The following is a 13,671-nucleotide window of genomic DNA, read 5'->3' on the forward strand; positions in this document are numbered from 1 at the left end:
ATGGAATATTCGAAAAAACACCATTATTTGCCTACACCAGAGCCAGTAACATAGGAGAAATGTTAAAAAACAAACCCATTAAGGAGATGGTATACAAAGGAACAAAACCTTGCTTAAATTGCGGAAATTGCAATAATGTCATCAAGGGAAACAAGATAAATCACCCTATGAAAGGACATGAAATTAAACTAAAAACAAACGCAACATGTGACACAGCTAACGTCATATATGCTTTGAAGTGTCCATGCGGAAAACTGTATATCGGAAAGACAGAGAGACGTATCAAAACCAGATTGATTGAACATAAATCAAACATACGGACAAAAAATATGAAATCAACCGACGCAGTACATTTTCTAGAAGCACAGCATAACATATCACAGTTAAAGTTCATCATCCTTGAAACTGTAAATAAGAAGGAAGGGAGAGACAATACTAAACATCTTCTTCAAATAGAAAACTTTTGGATTAAAAAATTGTGTACACATAAGCCCAATGGGCTTAATGATCGCATTGAATTATCATGCTATTTATGAAATTATTGAGTGACCTTGTTGCGAAAATGTAATTCTTGCTTGATACTGCAATATTTTATTGTTTCTTAACATTATTATTTGTACACTGTACGATCTACGCATACAGGTGAAACAGTTTAAAAGTTGACAGTTTATGCGTATCCACGCTAGCTTCATCCCCTAAACGCCTTTCAAATTCAACTTTTGACCCTGCAGGGTTCGTACCTCAAGGCTGCCACATCCTCCGTTTTTATTTTTTGCTATATCCTTAGTTTTTATTTTTAGAATAGGAGGTTAATTTATGACCTACATTGTAAACTTTAACGTGTAATCACACTGCATTAAACATAAACATTTTGAACATAAGGGTAACACTCTCTAAACAACACAGTAAAGCTAGTGGCTCGTCCATTTCTACATCACGTGATCGCAACTCCAACCAATGAGCAACATTAAAGATAGAATTAAGATGCCCCCCATACCATCGCGGACGAAAGTTCGGAACAAACTGGTTAAGGCTTTCGGAGCAGGGAGACTACACCAGGTCAGTGTTTGGTTTTAGAATAGCGGTACCAAATAGATATGCAGAAGAACACCAAAGACATACACGTTAGAGCATTACTGCTAATACCTTGTTCGTTGCTTTTATTTTTGGATAGTTTCTGATTACTGAGCGATTTGTTACACGGCAGAACCGGCATGTAAGTGGGCTTGATGGCCAAACAATGAATTTTTTTTACGGAACATAAGGGTAAATAAGGTGACCAGTATATAGCACCAAGAAAAAGAAATTGACATGAAAAATGTTTCAGCATTTAGATCGTACAATGTTTGTGATTTTTTCTTTTGTCTATTTTTGCTTTATAATATTATTTCCTGATGAAGGGCAGTATGTAAATGCCCAAAATGCATTGGATTGAAAAATAATGGGTAATTTAAAAAATGAATTGATGGATTACAAAGTGATTCTGAAAAAGAATTGAAAAGAAAATTGAACAATTTGCATGTGAATAAGACATGAAAAGTATATAACATCAATATGATGTCAGGAACCTTCTTTTTACACTGAGGGGAACAAGGTGTGCCCATAAGGATGTTTCTAATGCACCATTAGAAACACGTTCATTTTTACATAAGAAAAAACAATGAAACATTGGGCACAACGCTCGCTTTTTTTCCCCGAAAATCCCGCGCCCCGCACACGCCCACGCCCCCAGCACACGCCTACAGCACACGATATGAGACATGGCATGAAGGGCGGAACGTACCACACGCCTCCAGCGTTTGTCACGCCCCCAGCACACGCCCACAGCACAACGCAGACACGCCCACAAGGGACTACTTTGCCAGCACGGTTCTTTTAACCTTTTAAGTGTATATGGTGGGCGTCTGCAAAGCCTATGTCCTTCTGCTGCAACTGCCCTTTCTAACGCTGTATCGGGTATTGTGATTGGTGCTATGGTTCCTGAGATTACCCGCCTCAAAGGTTTGGGCTCTCTCTTTATTATATTAGTATAGATATATATTTTTTAAACATGTCCCTGGTATCTCGTTAGCTTTCTGCTCTAAAACCTCTAATCTACCACTGAGAGGGGCAAAAAGACTGTTGGGGCTCTTTGTGAGCGGTGGAGCAATTGGCCATGCCTGGGGGCGGGTGAGGCACTGCTGGGTGGATCCCTGCTTGCGAATCCCAAGCACAAATCTACCTGGGAGAGCTACAGTTGGAAAGGGGCGAATCTCCCCTTTTCAATGGTGGTGTGCATCCATTGTGAAGTATGCTTGCAGGGCTGAGATACACCTATGCACACCGATCACACTGAAAGCAACAGGCGGCTACAGGCGACGGCTGCTTTCACAAGCTCAGAGCAACATCAGCACATATGGCACGCAAAAGCCATAGCTATCAAAAAAAGGAAAAAAATCACCTCGGGTTGCAAGGGAAGATATTTTCGCACTGCTCGGGGTTTTTCCCTAAAAAGAATAGATTTCTGCCTTTACTGGTTGGACAGGACATTCACGTCCAGAGGTACATTTCAGGCAGCTAAAACCTGAAGTGCGAACCAGGTAAGTCTCAGACTGCCCCAGTTTACTGTATATTAGTGGTGCTGACAGAATCGAATTCAGATTTCAGACAAATATTAGCAATGGTATCTCCCTCTTCAACTATAGCCTTTTTTCTTTCCAGATAATTGTCTGGAAAATCTTTCAGTGAGTCTTCCATATACTTTCATTGTTGATAGGGACAATTTAATATGGCATTAGAACATACTTTACTCCTGTCCAGCCACCAGTTATCTAATGCCTTTATCTAGTGGAGCCCTTTGTATGGAGTTTGGTTTCACAAGTGCTTTGATGTGTTGATCATCCTGTGCTGACGGATTAAATTTTTTCTTAATTCTTGGGTGAAAGTCAATGAAAAAGCTAGTTTTGTGAACACGTCAATTTTGCTGAAAAACTGTTGGCTGCACAGAACAAGGTTTCTAGAGAGAAACAAGAACTCTCATATTCTACTTTTACTGCACTGTGTTTTTCTGGCTCCTTTGTTTAGCTCATGACCTGCAGGAATATAATCTAGTAAAGATGGTCGAGATGGGGACAGTTTAAACTCTTGCGGTAGATCGATTTCTACATTTTTTTAATATCTTCTCATGCTGTATATTTTAATGTGTGATATCATCTTCATATGGTATATCATGTAAGGTATCCTGTAAATTCTTTCCCTCCTGATGTTCCTCAGAAGGTAGAGGTCTAAACTAGGCCTATTTAATATCTCAATATCTTCTCTATCTAAAGCTTCTTTGAAAATATTTATTTACACTGGAGTGTTAATCTCCAATTGGAGTGTATGTTTCTGTTTCTGAATAATGGCTTTTTAAAATCAATGGTCTTTGGGGTTTCATATTGCCCCTTCAAGGTTAATAGCCTCTTATTGTCACTTTCTTACACTGTCGTCTACAGAAGTTGAATCTATGCCGCTCAGCTCTTCCCCCTTCTGTTGCTCTTTATTTTGGACACAGGGGTAGGGTATTTCTTGAAAATCTCCACTAGTGTTAATTTTGGCATAAAGGGTTTGTCTTTATATGACTACACCTGTCAACAAAATACTAGACTTTAATATTTGTTCTTATGACTTGCACACCTTTTCTCTTGGCTCACACAGTCCTTTAATTGTTTCCACTAAAAACCGTAAGTCTTTATTTTCAGAATGTTTCCCTATACATTTTTTAGCCTAATAAGACAAAATAATTATATCTCTATGAATTATTGTCTTTAGATTAAACAATTAACAAGCAATTTTCCTATATATGGTCTATTGGAAGACAGTACATGTTCACCGGTAAACGTATTTTGAGAATATATATTTGGTGTCAGGCAAATGTAAACACTGTGCTCGTAGCACTAAATGGCATTGAGGACTTTTAAAGTATCCTTCTCCTGATGTTCTATTTTTTACTTGGCAAGTCAAGGCACACAGCAAAAAGGCTGTTTCTTTCTGTGTTGGCTTGGTCCTCAGTCTCCCCTTCAATTTATTCAAAAGGTTAAATGTCATCAATTATGAATTATGATTTTTTCCTTAGTAGACCTCTGAATCAACTTCTGGAGAGGAAGAATCTAATATGAAAGCCATGTATTGTGGCAATGTGTGCTTAGGGTCGGCTTCATAATGAGCTATTCTGGCTCGGCCTACATGTATACCCGCAGTAAAACCTTTAATGTAGACATACATTTCTGGACTCAACTACTAGACAGCGGAATAGTGCACAGCATGTAAATCTAGAATAGGTTCATGAGGTAAAATTTAAAGCTGGAGCTCAATGCCACTCTAACTCACTCCTAACTGCAGCCTCACAGCCATACACACTGCTTGCCTGCAGCCTTGCAGGGACAGAGAATTTTCCTGGAGTTTTGCCTGCAGCACAGATCCTTTCTTCTAATGAGGTGAGAGCAAGCCATGTTGCAGTGCATCACTCTCCTGCAATCAAGCTCAGCATATGGAAAATGACCTGGAGCAAGGTTAGCAAGGCGGGTGCTCCTGTTGCCTGTAAAACTGCAACTCCCCACGCCTCTGGGCGTGATCAAGAATGACATGGGGCGGGGGTGCCTAAAGAGCACTGCACCTTCCACTACCAGCAACACAGGTAACACTGAAAGACACAGAGTATTTGCTAACCTCTTAACTAGGAGTCAAAAAAGAGTAAGCTAGACATCAAGCCTTGATACCAAAATCGTGGTTCCATACATCTTCCAAAAAGTTTTGCCTTTTTCTAGCAAATCTCTACCATGTCAGTATTTATTTTTATACCTAAAGTATATTGATGCTGCAGCTCGACTGATATTTTCCACACACATTGTGGCAAAACACACTGTGAAGATAATTTTGGAAAGTAAGGTATGAATTACTAACAGCTTATGAATGTGCAGTTTCATAGGAGGGGGTTTCAAAATCTTTATCATTATGATCTAGCAATACCATATCCCGCATGACTTTTGGGCAGCACAAGAGGCTACCAAAGGGTATAACCTGCTAGGACTGGGTTGTAGGATGTAGACTCACAATGTTTAAGAGGTATGTTGTCTGTGGGGCCTAGACCTTTTGTACAGAAAATAAAGATGCTTCTAATTTACGTGAACTTATGTCAATAACCTATGATGCTGGAGGGTGGGGCTGTGTTACACACTTGAACTAGGATGCACGGTACCATGGTGTGCATCTGTGGTACAGGAGTGAGTTTTCAGAGAGAGGAAAGGATTAAAGTAGGTTTTGCAACAATGAAAAATATAGTTCCTAGGTAATATGCAATCACATTAGAGCAGATACAAATACAAAAATGAGTTAAAAAAATGATTTATATATATTAAAGAATTGATATATTATGACCTTATAACCTTGCCACTGATTGTCTTCATAACAAGATACAATTTCTTAATGAATTGTAATAAGGATCAATTATGGTCATTATTTGGATTTCTGTGTTTTTAAAATTACCACATTTTTTTATAATTAAAAATCAATTCTTTGATATATATAAATCATGTTTTAACTCATTTTTGTATTTGTATCCGCTCTAATGTGATTGCATATTACCTAGGAACTATATTTTTCATTGTTGCTTTACCCGGTCCTAGGAATTACAGGGGATCCTTGATACATGCTTAAAGTAGGTTTTGTCCTATAATGTCCCCTGTGGATGTGTAGTTTTGGTGACTGGTTAATGTACCGTGTGGGAGGGGAGACATGTATATTTTTGGTGCAGGCCACTGTGTGGATGGGGAGTTTTTAGTTATTTATTTTTAGAGTTTGAGTGAATCAGAGCAATTTGAATTGTTGATGCTGGAAACCTGTGTATGGAGCATGCTGATTTGCTCATTACAGTGCTCCAAGTGATGTACTGCAGTTGTGTGCTCGCTTGGGTTCCTTGTGTGGCAGAACATCCTGGATAGAGCATTATCTAACATTGTGCTACCGGTGGAGTCAACTGTCTGAGCAATATTCACATAATATATCAGTACTACTTATCCAAAAGGATTCTGGCTGCTTAAGTAAAAGGACAAGGACACACACACAGACACACACAGGGACACACACTTTTGAGGCTGTAGAACAGTCATACAAATAGACACTTTAACTTTATAGAGTCCAGTACCATGTAGCTGGAGAATAATGTTATTACACACTCATGTGTTCTATAACACAGAAGTCCATTTTTATTAATAGCATTCTCTCCTTCGTAAATCCTTACAACATATGATTCCACGATCCTCACTCCTCATGACAAATTGCTTGCATACATCTAAAAGTTCACCAAGGACTACGTACAAGTTGCATGCTTTCAAAAATGCAAAGCAACAACGCATGGCATCCTGACTTTCTTTAGAATTCAGTAAAAAAGCGAACGAACAATGTAAATGCTTTGGCTACAGATAAACATTTATTTGCACATCCATCGTCTTCAAAAATAGTACCAAAGTAAATGAATAAGCAGATGGCTCTCTTACCATTCACAGTTTTAATTATGTAGAGTCCAGCCGGCACAAAGTGTCGGTCATCTCGACCAGTGTATGAAAGTCGTGGCATTCCTCCGGAGCTCTTAGTTAGTTTCATCTCTAACCTAAGGATAGAAGAGATCAAGTTGAAAATGAGGCTTTTAATGTCTGTGGAACAATAATCAGTATTTACCAATGCCAAAATATTAAATGCTCCCCCCACCCCCCCAAGATAAATACGGCATGAATATGAAAAATCGGAAAGAGACAGTCCTCCCTCTTTGATACTAATTTCAAAGTTCTAACCAAGATCATTAGTCATATAATACCACTAAAGGGTCTAAAGAAAGTGTGTCCACTTGCAAAGTAGGAAGACTAGAGTAACAGCCAAGAGCAAAATATATGTGCTCTTCTTAAATGTGGTTTTCTGTTTCATTTAAATGGAATAGAAAAGAACTAGAAATCACATTGAATACATTTCTTTAAGCCGACAAAAATCAACAAGCAGAAAACGTCAAGATCACTTACACAACACAAACGTAATGGTAGAATTCTTTGAATTAATTGGAATCACGAGTAATTACTCTGGGTGTTCCTTTAAAAAAAGCTTCAGGATGTCCAAAAACAAGACATGGCTGGGTGAGATGGAGCCACTAGAAAGGCAGCAGAACAGTGATCTTATAAGTTCTCTGTTGAACTGTCAGAATATGAGGAGTCAGAGCACAGGCGGTGAGCACACGGCCTACAGGGAAGGTATCTTGATAGTACATTTAATCTTGGAGGCTACAAATTTTCAACAGCACCCTCTGCCTCACAGAGGGTGTTGAGGGCTTCTAAAATTAGTTTTCACTAGTGGGGAAAAGAGTTGTAGAGACATCAATTGAGGCTTTCTGTTCTCTAATTTTAGACCTCAGAAATATTGGAAATCAGCACTAAAATGCCTTTTTTTTGGGGGTGCTTCCACTCCTACAGTTCCATTGCCAGGCAGGGCTGTGATGGTGTTCATGTTTTTATAACAACTTCAATTTATCTGCAGAACAACCCTAAACTACATCTTCATTCAAAAGGTGAAGGAGGATTCTGGAAAGGTCTGAAGTTAAAAAAGAAAACTAACTCCTGAGCAAGACTTCAATTAGCTAGCTCACTTAAAGCACAGACCAGGCAATCGTTCAGGGGAAAGTGGCAATGGATGTTGGGTGTCACAGAAAACTGGCAAGATATTTGTTGACATTCAAAAGAACACATTCAGGTCAAATGGCAGAGAAGGTAGTCTTGGTTACCTAGAAACAAAGGTACTTTGTGTGTTCCTAAAGGACAGATGAATAGTATTATCACCATGCAGATCCATAGTACATCACTTTATTAGACAGTGTCCACCACCCAAGCCACAGCAATGATCTTACGTCCTCCAGGACAGACCGGAATCATCCATTATTTTTCCTCAAGTGAAAACAATGGGATCAATTTCTTTGCCACTGTGAGGGCGGAACTGGTTCTGGCACTACTAAAAGCCTGCCAGAATTTTGGGAAATATCAACTGGGGGTAGAAGTGGTCTAGGAAAGGCACACTCCCTCTCCACTGAGAGGGCCCCCACTTTATGTTGTCTTGAGACCTGGAGATAGGGTTATCAAAGTATTGCTTCTTCCAGACTCCCAAAGAAGCAACCTGAGCAACCTCCTTGACCTTCTGCTTGGCACTCAAGGCATCCAGAAATGAGCCCAACCTTAGAAAGCAGATGAACATTTGGTGTACCCCAATTGTGGGTCTGAGGGGAGCAACGCACATGTTATTTCAACTAATGTTCCAGATGTTCCTAGTCAGAAGGGTCAGAGCTGTCAAAGCTGCTGTCACAGAATCCCACCCCAACTTCCTTTTTTTTAAATTGGGATTTTACAGTACATTACAGAGAAATATTAAATTCATTTAATCCGGACATTGTTACAAAACTGGGGGATCGGGCAGAATGAATACATACAACCAGTTAAAGAAGACATAAAAAGAATTACATAAATAGAATTAGAATTAGAATTAGGGAGGATTCAAATCGTATTAATCCAATTCAAGATATCAGAAGATAAAAGCCCCATTGTAAGCTAAAATAGCGGATAAAAGCCGATATAAAAAGCAGATAGTAAGTAAAAGCAGCAATAAAAAGCAGATATTTACATCTTGGCCTCCCTCCATTTTGTAATCGGGGCCCAAATCCTTCTACCAAACTCCCGAGTTTTCACACCTTTTTGTTCATAGAGGCAGGACTCAATATTTGTGTATTCCAAGCAATCTGGAGAGCCACATTTGGAATGACGGGGCCACAGTATCTTTCCACGATACAGAAATTAAAATCCTAAGCACAGCCACTGAAATGAAGACTGGGGCTTCCTCTTCCTTTCCCAGCTTCAAGCTTGAATCTGTGCCCAGTATCATCAGGGTAGGGGATAGGACGATCTTATGCCCTAGCAGCCCCGCCCATAATTTCTCCATCTCCTCCCTGACTGGGATCAGGTGGCCGCAGTTAAAGAACATATGCAGTAGATCTGCTTGCCCAGCCCCACATCTGAGACAACTATCATCTTCCCTGACCCCCCAGGCGAATAATTTAGCCGGCGTATGATACAGGTTGAACACCGTTTTATAATGCTGGGCCCGCAAGTTTGAGGCCCGGAAGATCTTTTTGTTCAAGAGCAGGGCCAGGTCAACATCCACATCAGGATTTCCCAATTTCCTAGCCCAGGCTGCTTCTATCTTATTCAAATCATCTTGAATTCCCCCCAGAAAGATATTATATATTACCTTAATCTTCTTGCAGCCCCTGGTCAAGACATCTAACAGAGGGAAATTTCCCGGAGGCGGTGGTTTAGGTCTTAATGCCTTCAGGGACCGTATAATTTGGCCATACACAAACCAGTGATTAGCTGGAATTCCAAACCTACTTTGCAAGACATCATAACTTGCTACCCCTTCTCCCTCCATAATATCCCGAAATGTCTTGATGCCCACCCCCTCCAAACCTTCAAAGTACTATCCACCCCATCTGAGAGAAGAGGCTAGAGTTACATATGTGTAGGTAATAATTAACTTTGGGTATATTGAAGGCCTTTACACTAGCTTTCCAAACCCGCCAGGCCCCATCCAAGATCTTGAATCTGGCCTTCTTGTAAAATCTCCGGTCAACTTCGCACAGCATTAAACCCAAAGCTTTTCTTCCTAACAATAATTCAAAGATAGATGTTGGCATCTGGGGTTCACTGCTTACTTCGCCTGGACTTGACTAACTGAAAGATCACCGACATTTGTGCCAAAAGGCAGGTCCAATGATATAATCTTAAATTGGGTAAGGCCAGTCCTCCATTTTCCCTTGGAAGAGACATCATATTAGTGGAACGCCTGACCTTCCCAAATTGCCAAATAAATCTAATAAACACAGATTCCAGATTTTTAATTATTTTCTCCTCCAGGAATAAGGGTGTGGCCCGAAAGAGGTACAACACCTTAGGAAACATTGACATTTTAACCATGTTTACCCTCCCTATCAGAGAAAGGTGTAGCACATCTATTCTTCTCAAGTCAGCCTCCATAGTTCTGATAAGTGGGATATAATTTTCTTCTACTATTTTATCAATAGAAGCATTAATTTTAACTCCTAAATAAGTAGCTGCTTCCACAAATCTAAAATCTGATTTAACTATATTATTGGTGCATATTATCTGCGTCTTAGATTCATTGAGTAAGTAACCAGATCGCCCACCAAAACGCTTGGCGAGTTCAGACAATGCCGACATTGCCTGCTGAGGGTCGATCGTAAGGACTGCAAGGTCATCCGCATAGGCCAGGATTTTATTTTCGTAACCATTTAAAACCACTGGCCTAATCCTGGGACAGCTTAGTATTACCTGAACAAAAGGGTATATATAAGGGAGAACAGGATCGGGGAACACGGGCATCCTTGGCGGGTTCCTCTCTTTAGAGCAAATAATTCTGACTTCTCACCCATAACCGTCACTCTCGCAACGGGATTCGAGTACATTGCCTTGAGCGCTCTGTAGTTTTGTCCCCGAAACCTCTCCCTGCCAGAATACCCCAAAGAAAGCTCCAGACCACACGATCGAAGGCCTTCTCTGCGTCAAGCAGGATCATGGCCATCCCCCCTCCCGTGGCAGCATGGGCGTCGAAGAGAGCTATAGCCCTACTAGTATGATCTGTTGTACCACGCCCTGGAACGAACCCATGCTGCCAAGGGGAGACGAGACCGCCAATGATCCTGCCCAATCTTATAGCCCAAATCTTTGAATACAGCTTGGTATCTGTATTTATCAGAGAGATTGGTCGATATGACCCTGGGTTATCGCTTGGCTTCCCCTTTTTGTGAAAAACTATAATATTTGATTCTTTCCATGAATCGGGGGATCAGCCCTGAGCAGAGTATCCCGTTGAAGAGATCCACAAGAAGCATAATAATTTTTGATTCAATACGTTTATACACCTCCAAAGGTAGACCATCGGGTCCGGCTGCCTTCCCCGAGGCTAGCTCCTGTAATGCAGATTTGACCTCCATCTCAGTGATATCCTTGTCCAATTCCCCTCTTGCTAAATCGTCCAAGCATGGGCCTGTATCCCAACTGTCTTCCCCCTGGCCTCCATCACATACTTCCTCTTCATACAATCTCTGGTAAATGTTTCTAAAAACCTGTAAAATCTCCTTGGCCTCTGTGTGCACCTTACCACTCTCGACTATCTTTGTAATTGTATTTTTAGATTTTTCCTGCCTTATGCGAAGTGCTAGGGCTCTACCTGCGTGTTCTCCGGTTTCATATCGTTTAGCTCTAGTAGCTTGATACTCACCAATTGCCTTCTGGGTAACTATTTTCTGCAATTCTGCCTTAATGGCCTGAAGCGTCGAATGACTCTCACTACCATCCCTTCCAAGGGCAATTACCTTAATGTGTTCTTCTTCCGCAGCAGTTAACTTCTCCGATAGCTGCTCTACCACCTTCCTATCTTCTTTTTTCAACTAATTGATTCCCCCCTTAAAAGATACTTTAAAAGTCTCCCAGATAATATTGTGGGATGTGCTTCATCTATTTGCAGCAAAAAACTCTCCAGTCCACTTTGTAATATGAGCTACAAATCTTTTATCCTCCAGTAATCTCCTTACAAATGACCAGGATGCCCTTTGCCTTTCAACCAAAGCCCTTTCATAAGTGATTACCAACGGATTATGGTCCGAGATCATCCTCGGTAATTTAGATATTCCAACTTTATTAATTTCTGACGCGGAGATTAAAAAATAGTCCAATTTAGTATGCTTCTGAAAGGGGTTAGAGAAGTAAGTGAAACCAGGGTTCTGGGGCTCCTTAGACCCATATACATCCATTAATCGAAGTGGCCCCATAAGGGCTTTTATTGCCCTGAAGACTCTCGGTTTCCACCCTGCATAATTTACCTTATCGGTCCATTCAGCTGAGATGTTTCAATCTCCGCACACTATTAAGGGTGTGGGGCAGCTAACTAATTCAACTTCCAAAAAGTCATACATTTCCAGGTCATCTTCGTTGGGTCCATAGAATACACAGATAGCATACCCCATTTCCATTTCAGCGATAACCCATCTGCCGCAGCTATCTACCTTAACCTTTTTAACCACTCCCAGAGACCTCCTGACAAAAATTGCAACACCCCTAATAGTCGAGGATTGTGACGAACAAGCGACCAACTCAAAACCATTAAGGAACAAGAGGTTCCTCTTTGCCCATGGAAGGTCGGTCTCTTGAAGACATAAAACATAAATCTTATTAAATTTCACGAAAAACGCCAATCTTTGACGTTTCTTCCAATCGTTTAATCCTCCCACATTCAGTGTACATATTCTAACATTTGACATCCTGGCAGTTACCTTGACCTACAGTAATATCCTGAGCCTTCTTTCCCCTGACTTTTGATAAGCACATCTTTGGTCCGGATTGACCAACAATAACAACATTGCACCATGTCATCCCATTTTCTTGTTTAACCCAACCAAGCCCAACACCACCCCCTCTCCTCCCCCCCCCGCCTGACACCCCCACGCCACCCGCTACGACCCAACCCCTCCAGTACCCCCCTACTCTGTGAGGCGCACAGACCTAGTCTATGCATGTGATGAACGTGCAGTGAGTTTGCGGTGAGGACAATGTTAACCAAAAACCCACTTGCTACCAACAACGTGGAGCCCAAACAACAGAACATCTAACCAAACTAAACACCCAGAGACCGTGTCCCGACTATGGTTCATTTCATACAACAGTTTTATACAATTGAATTGGGATAATTACTCAAACTATCAAGGTACTCTATGGCCTTAATTTCTGAGGAGAAAAAACAACGTTTTCCCATCATTAATAATTTTTAACTGCGCTGGATTTATCAGAAAGGCTTGGAGTTTTCTGTCCTGAAAGGGCTTGCTCATGCCCCTGAGGCGCCAATGCCTCTCCACGGTCGCATGGCAGAAGTCCGGGTGGACGAAGAAAGATACCCCGTCACTGCTTCTCCTGGCGTCTGGTCTGGCCCGTTCTGCGATTGCCTGTCGCAAAATAAAGTTTACAAGGAAGATCAAAACTGCCCTGGGTTTATCCCCTTCTTTGGCATTCCTTCGTACTTTAAAAGGTGTACGATGCACTCCCTGCAGCTCATTTGACCAATCCCAACTGGACAGTTCTGGAAAAGCTTGTTGAAAGAGCTTGATAATATACGCCCTAATGTTAGAGCCCTCTACCCCCTCTGGGTTTCCCAAGACCCTCAGGTTGTTTCTTCAGAGCCTATTTTCCATCTCCTCAAGCTTCCATTGAATGTCCAGCACCTGGGAGCATTGGGCAACGACCTTAGATACAGCTTCAGCTACCTCAGCTTCCGTAGACACCACCCGCTCCTCCAAATTTGAGACCCTGTCCCCTGTATTAACGCAAACCTTAGAGAGTTTCCGCACCACGCCCTGCATTTTCCTCATAGCAGCCTGCGATTTGCGGTTATCTTGGCGCGTCTCCTCTCTATGGGCTAATATTTCTTGGTGTATTGTATCCAAAAGGGACATTTGAGCGTGATCCTCCCGCGGGCTACCCTGTAGTGGTAGGACAGCTGAATGGTCCCAGCTCAGTTGCCGTTGTATATGTGCTTGCCCTCTAGCTGCCACTGAGGATT

At 41.3% G+C, this 13,671-nt stretch overlaps 1 protein-coding gene across 1 annotated transcript in view; it reads right to left on the reverse strand.

The window, feature by feature from the left end:
- Nucleotides 1–13,671, reverse strand: part of CMTR1 (cap methyltransferase 1) — a 650,563-nt gene that overhangs the window by 66,402 nt on the left and 570,490 nt on the right. The window contains exon 22 of the mRNA XM_078647373.1: nucleotides 6,513–6,625. Coding sequence (XP_078503499.1) covers nucleotides 6,513–6,625 — 113 coding nt within the window. The remainder of the gene's footprint in view (nucleotides 1–6,512; nucleotides 6,626–13,671) is intronic.

Source organism: Lissotriton helveticus, chromosome 6, assembly GCF_964261635.1.
Source record: "Lissotriton helveticus chromosome 6, aLisHel1.1, whole genome shotgun sequence".
NCBI classification, from domain to species: Eukaryota; Metazoa; Chordata; class Amphibia; order Caudata; family Salamandridae; genus Lissotriton; species Lissotriton helveticus.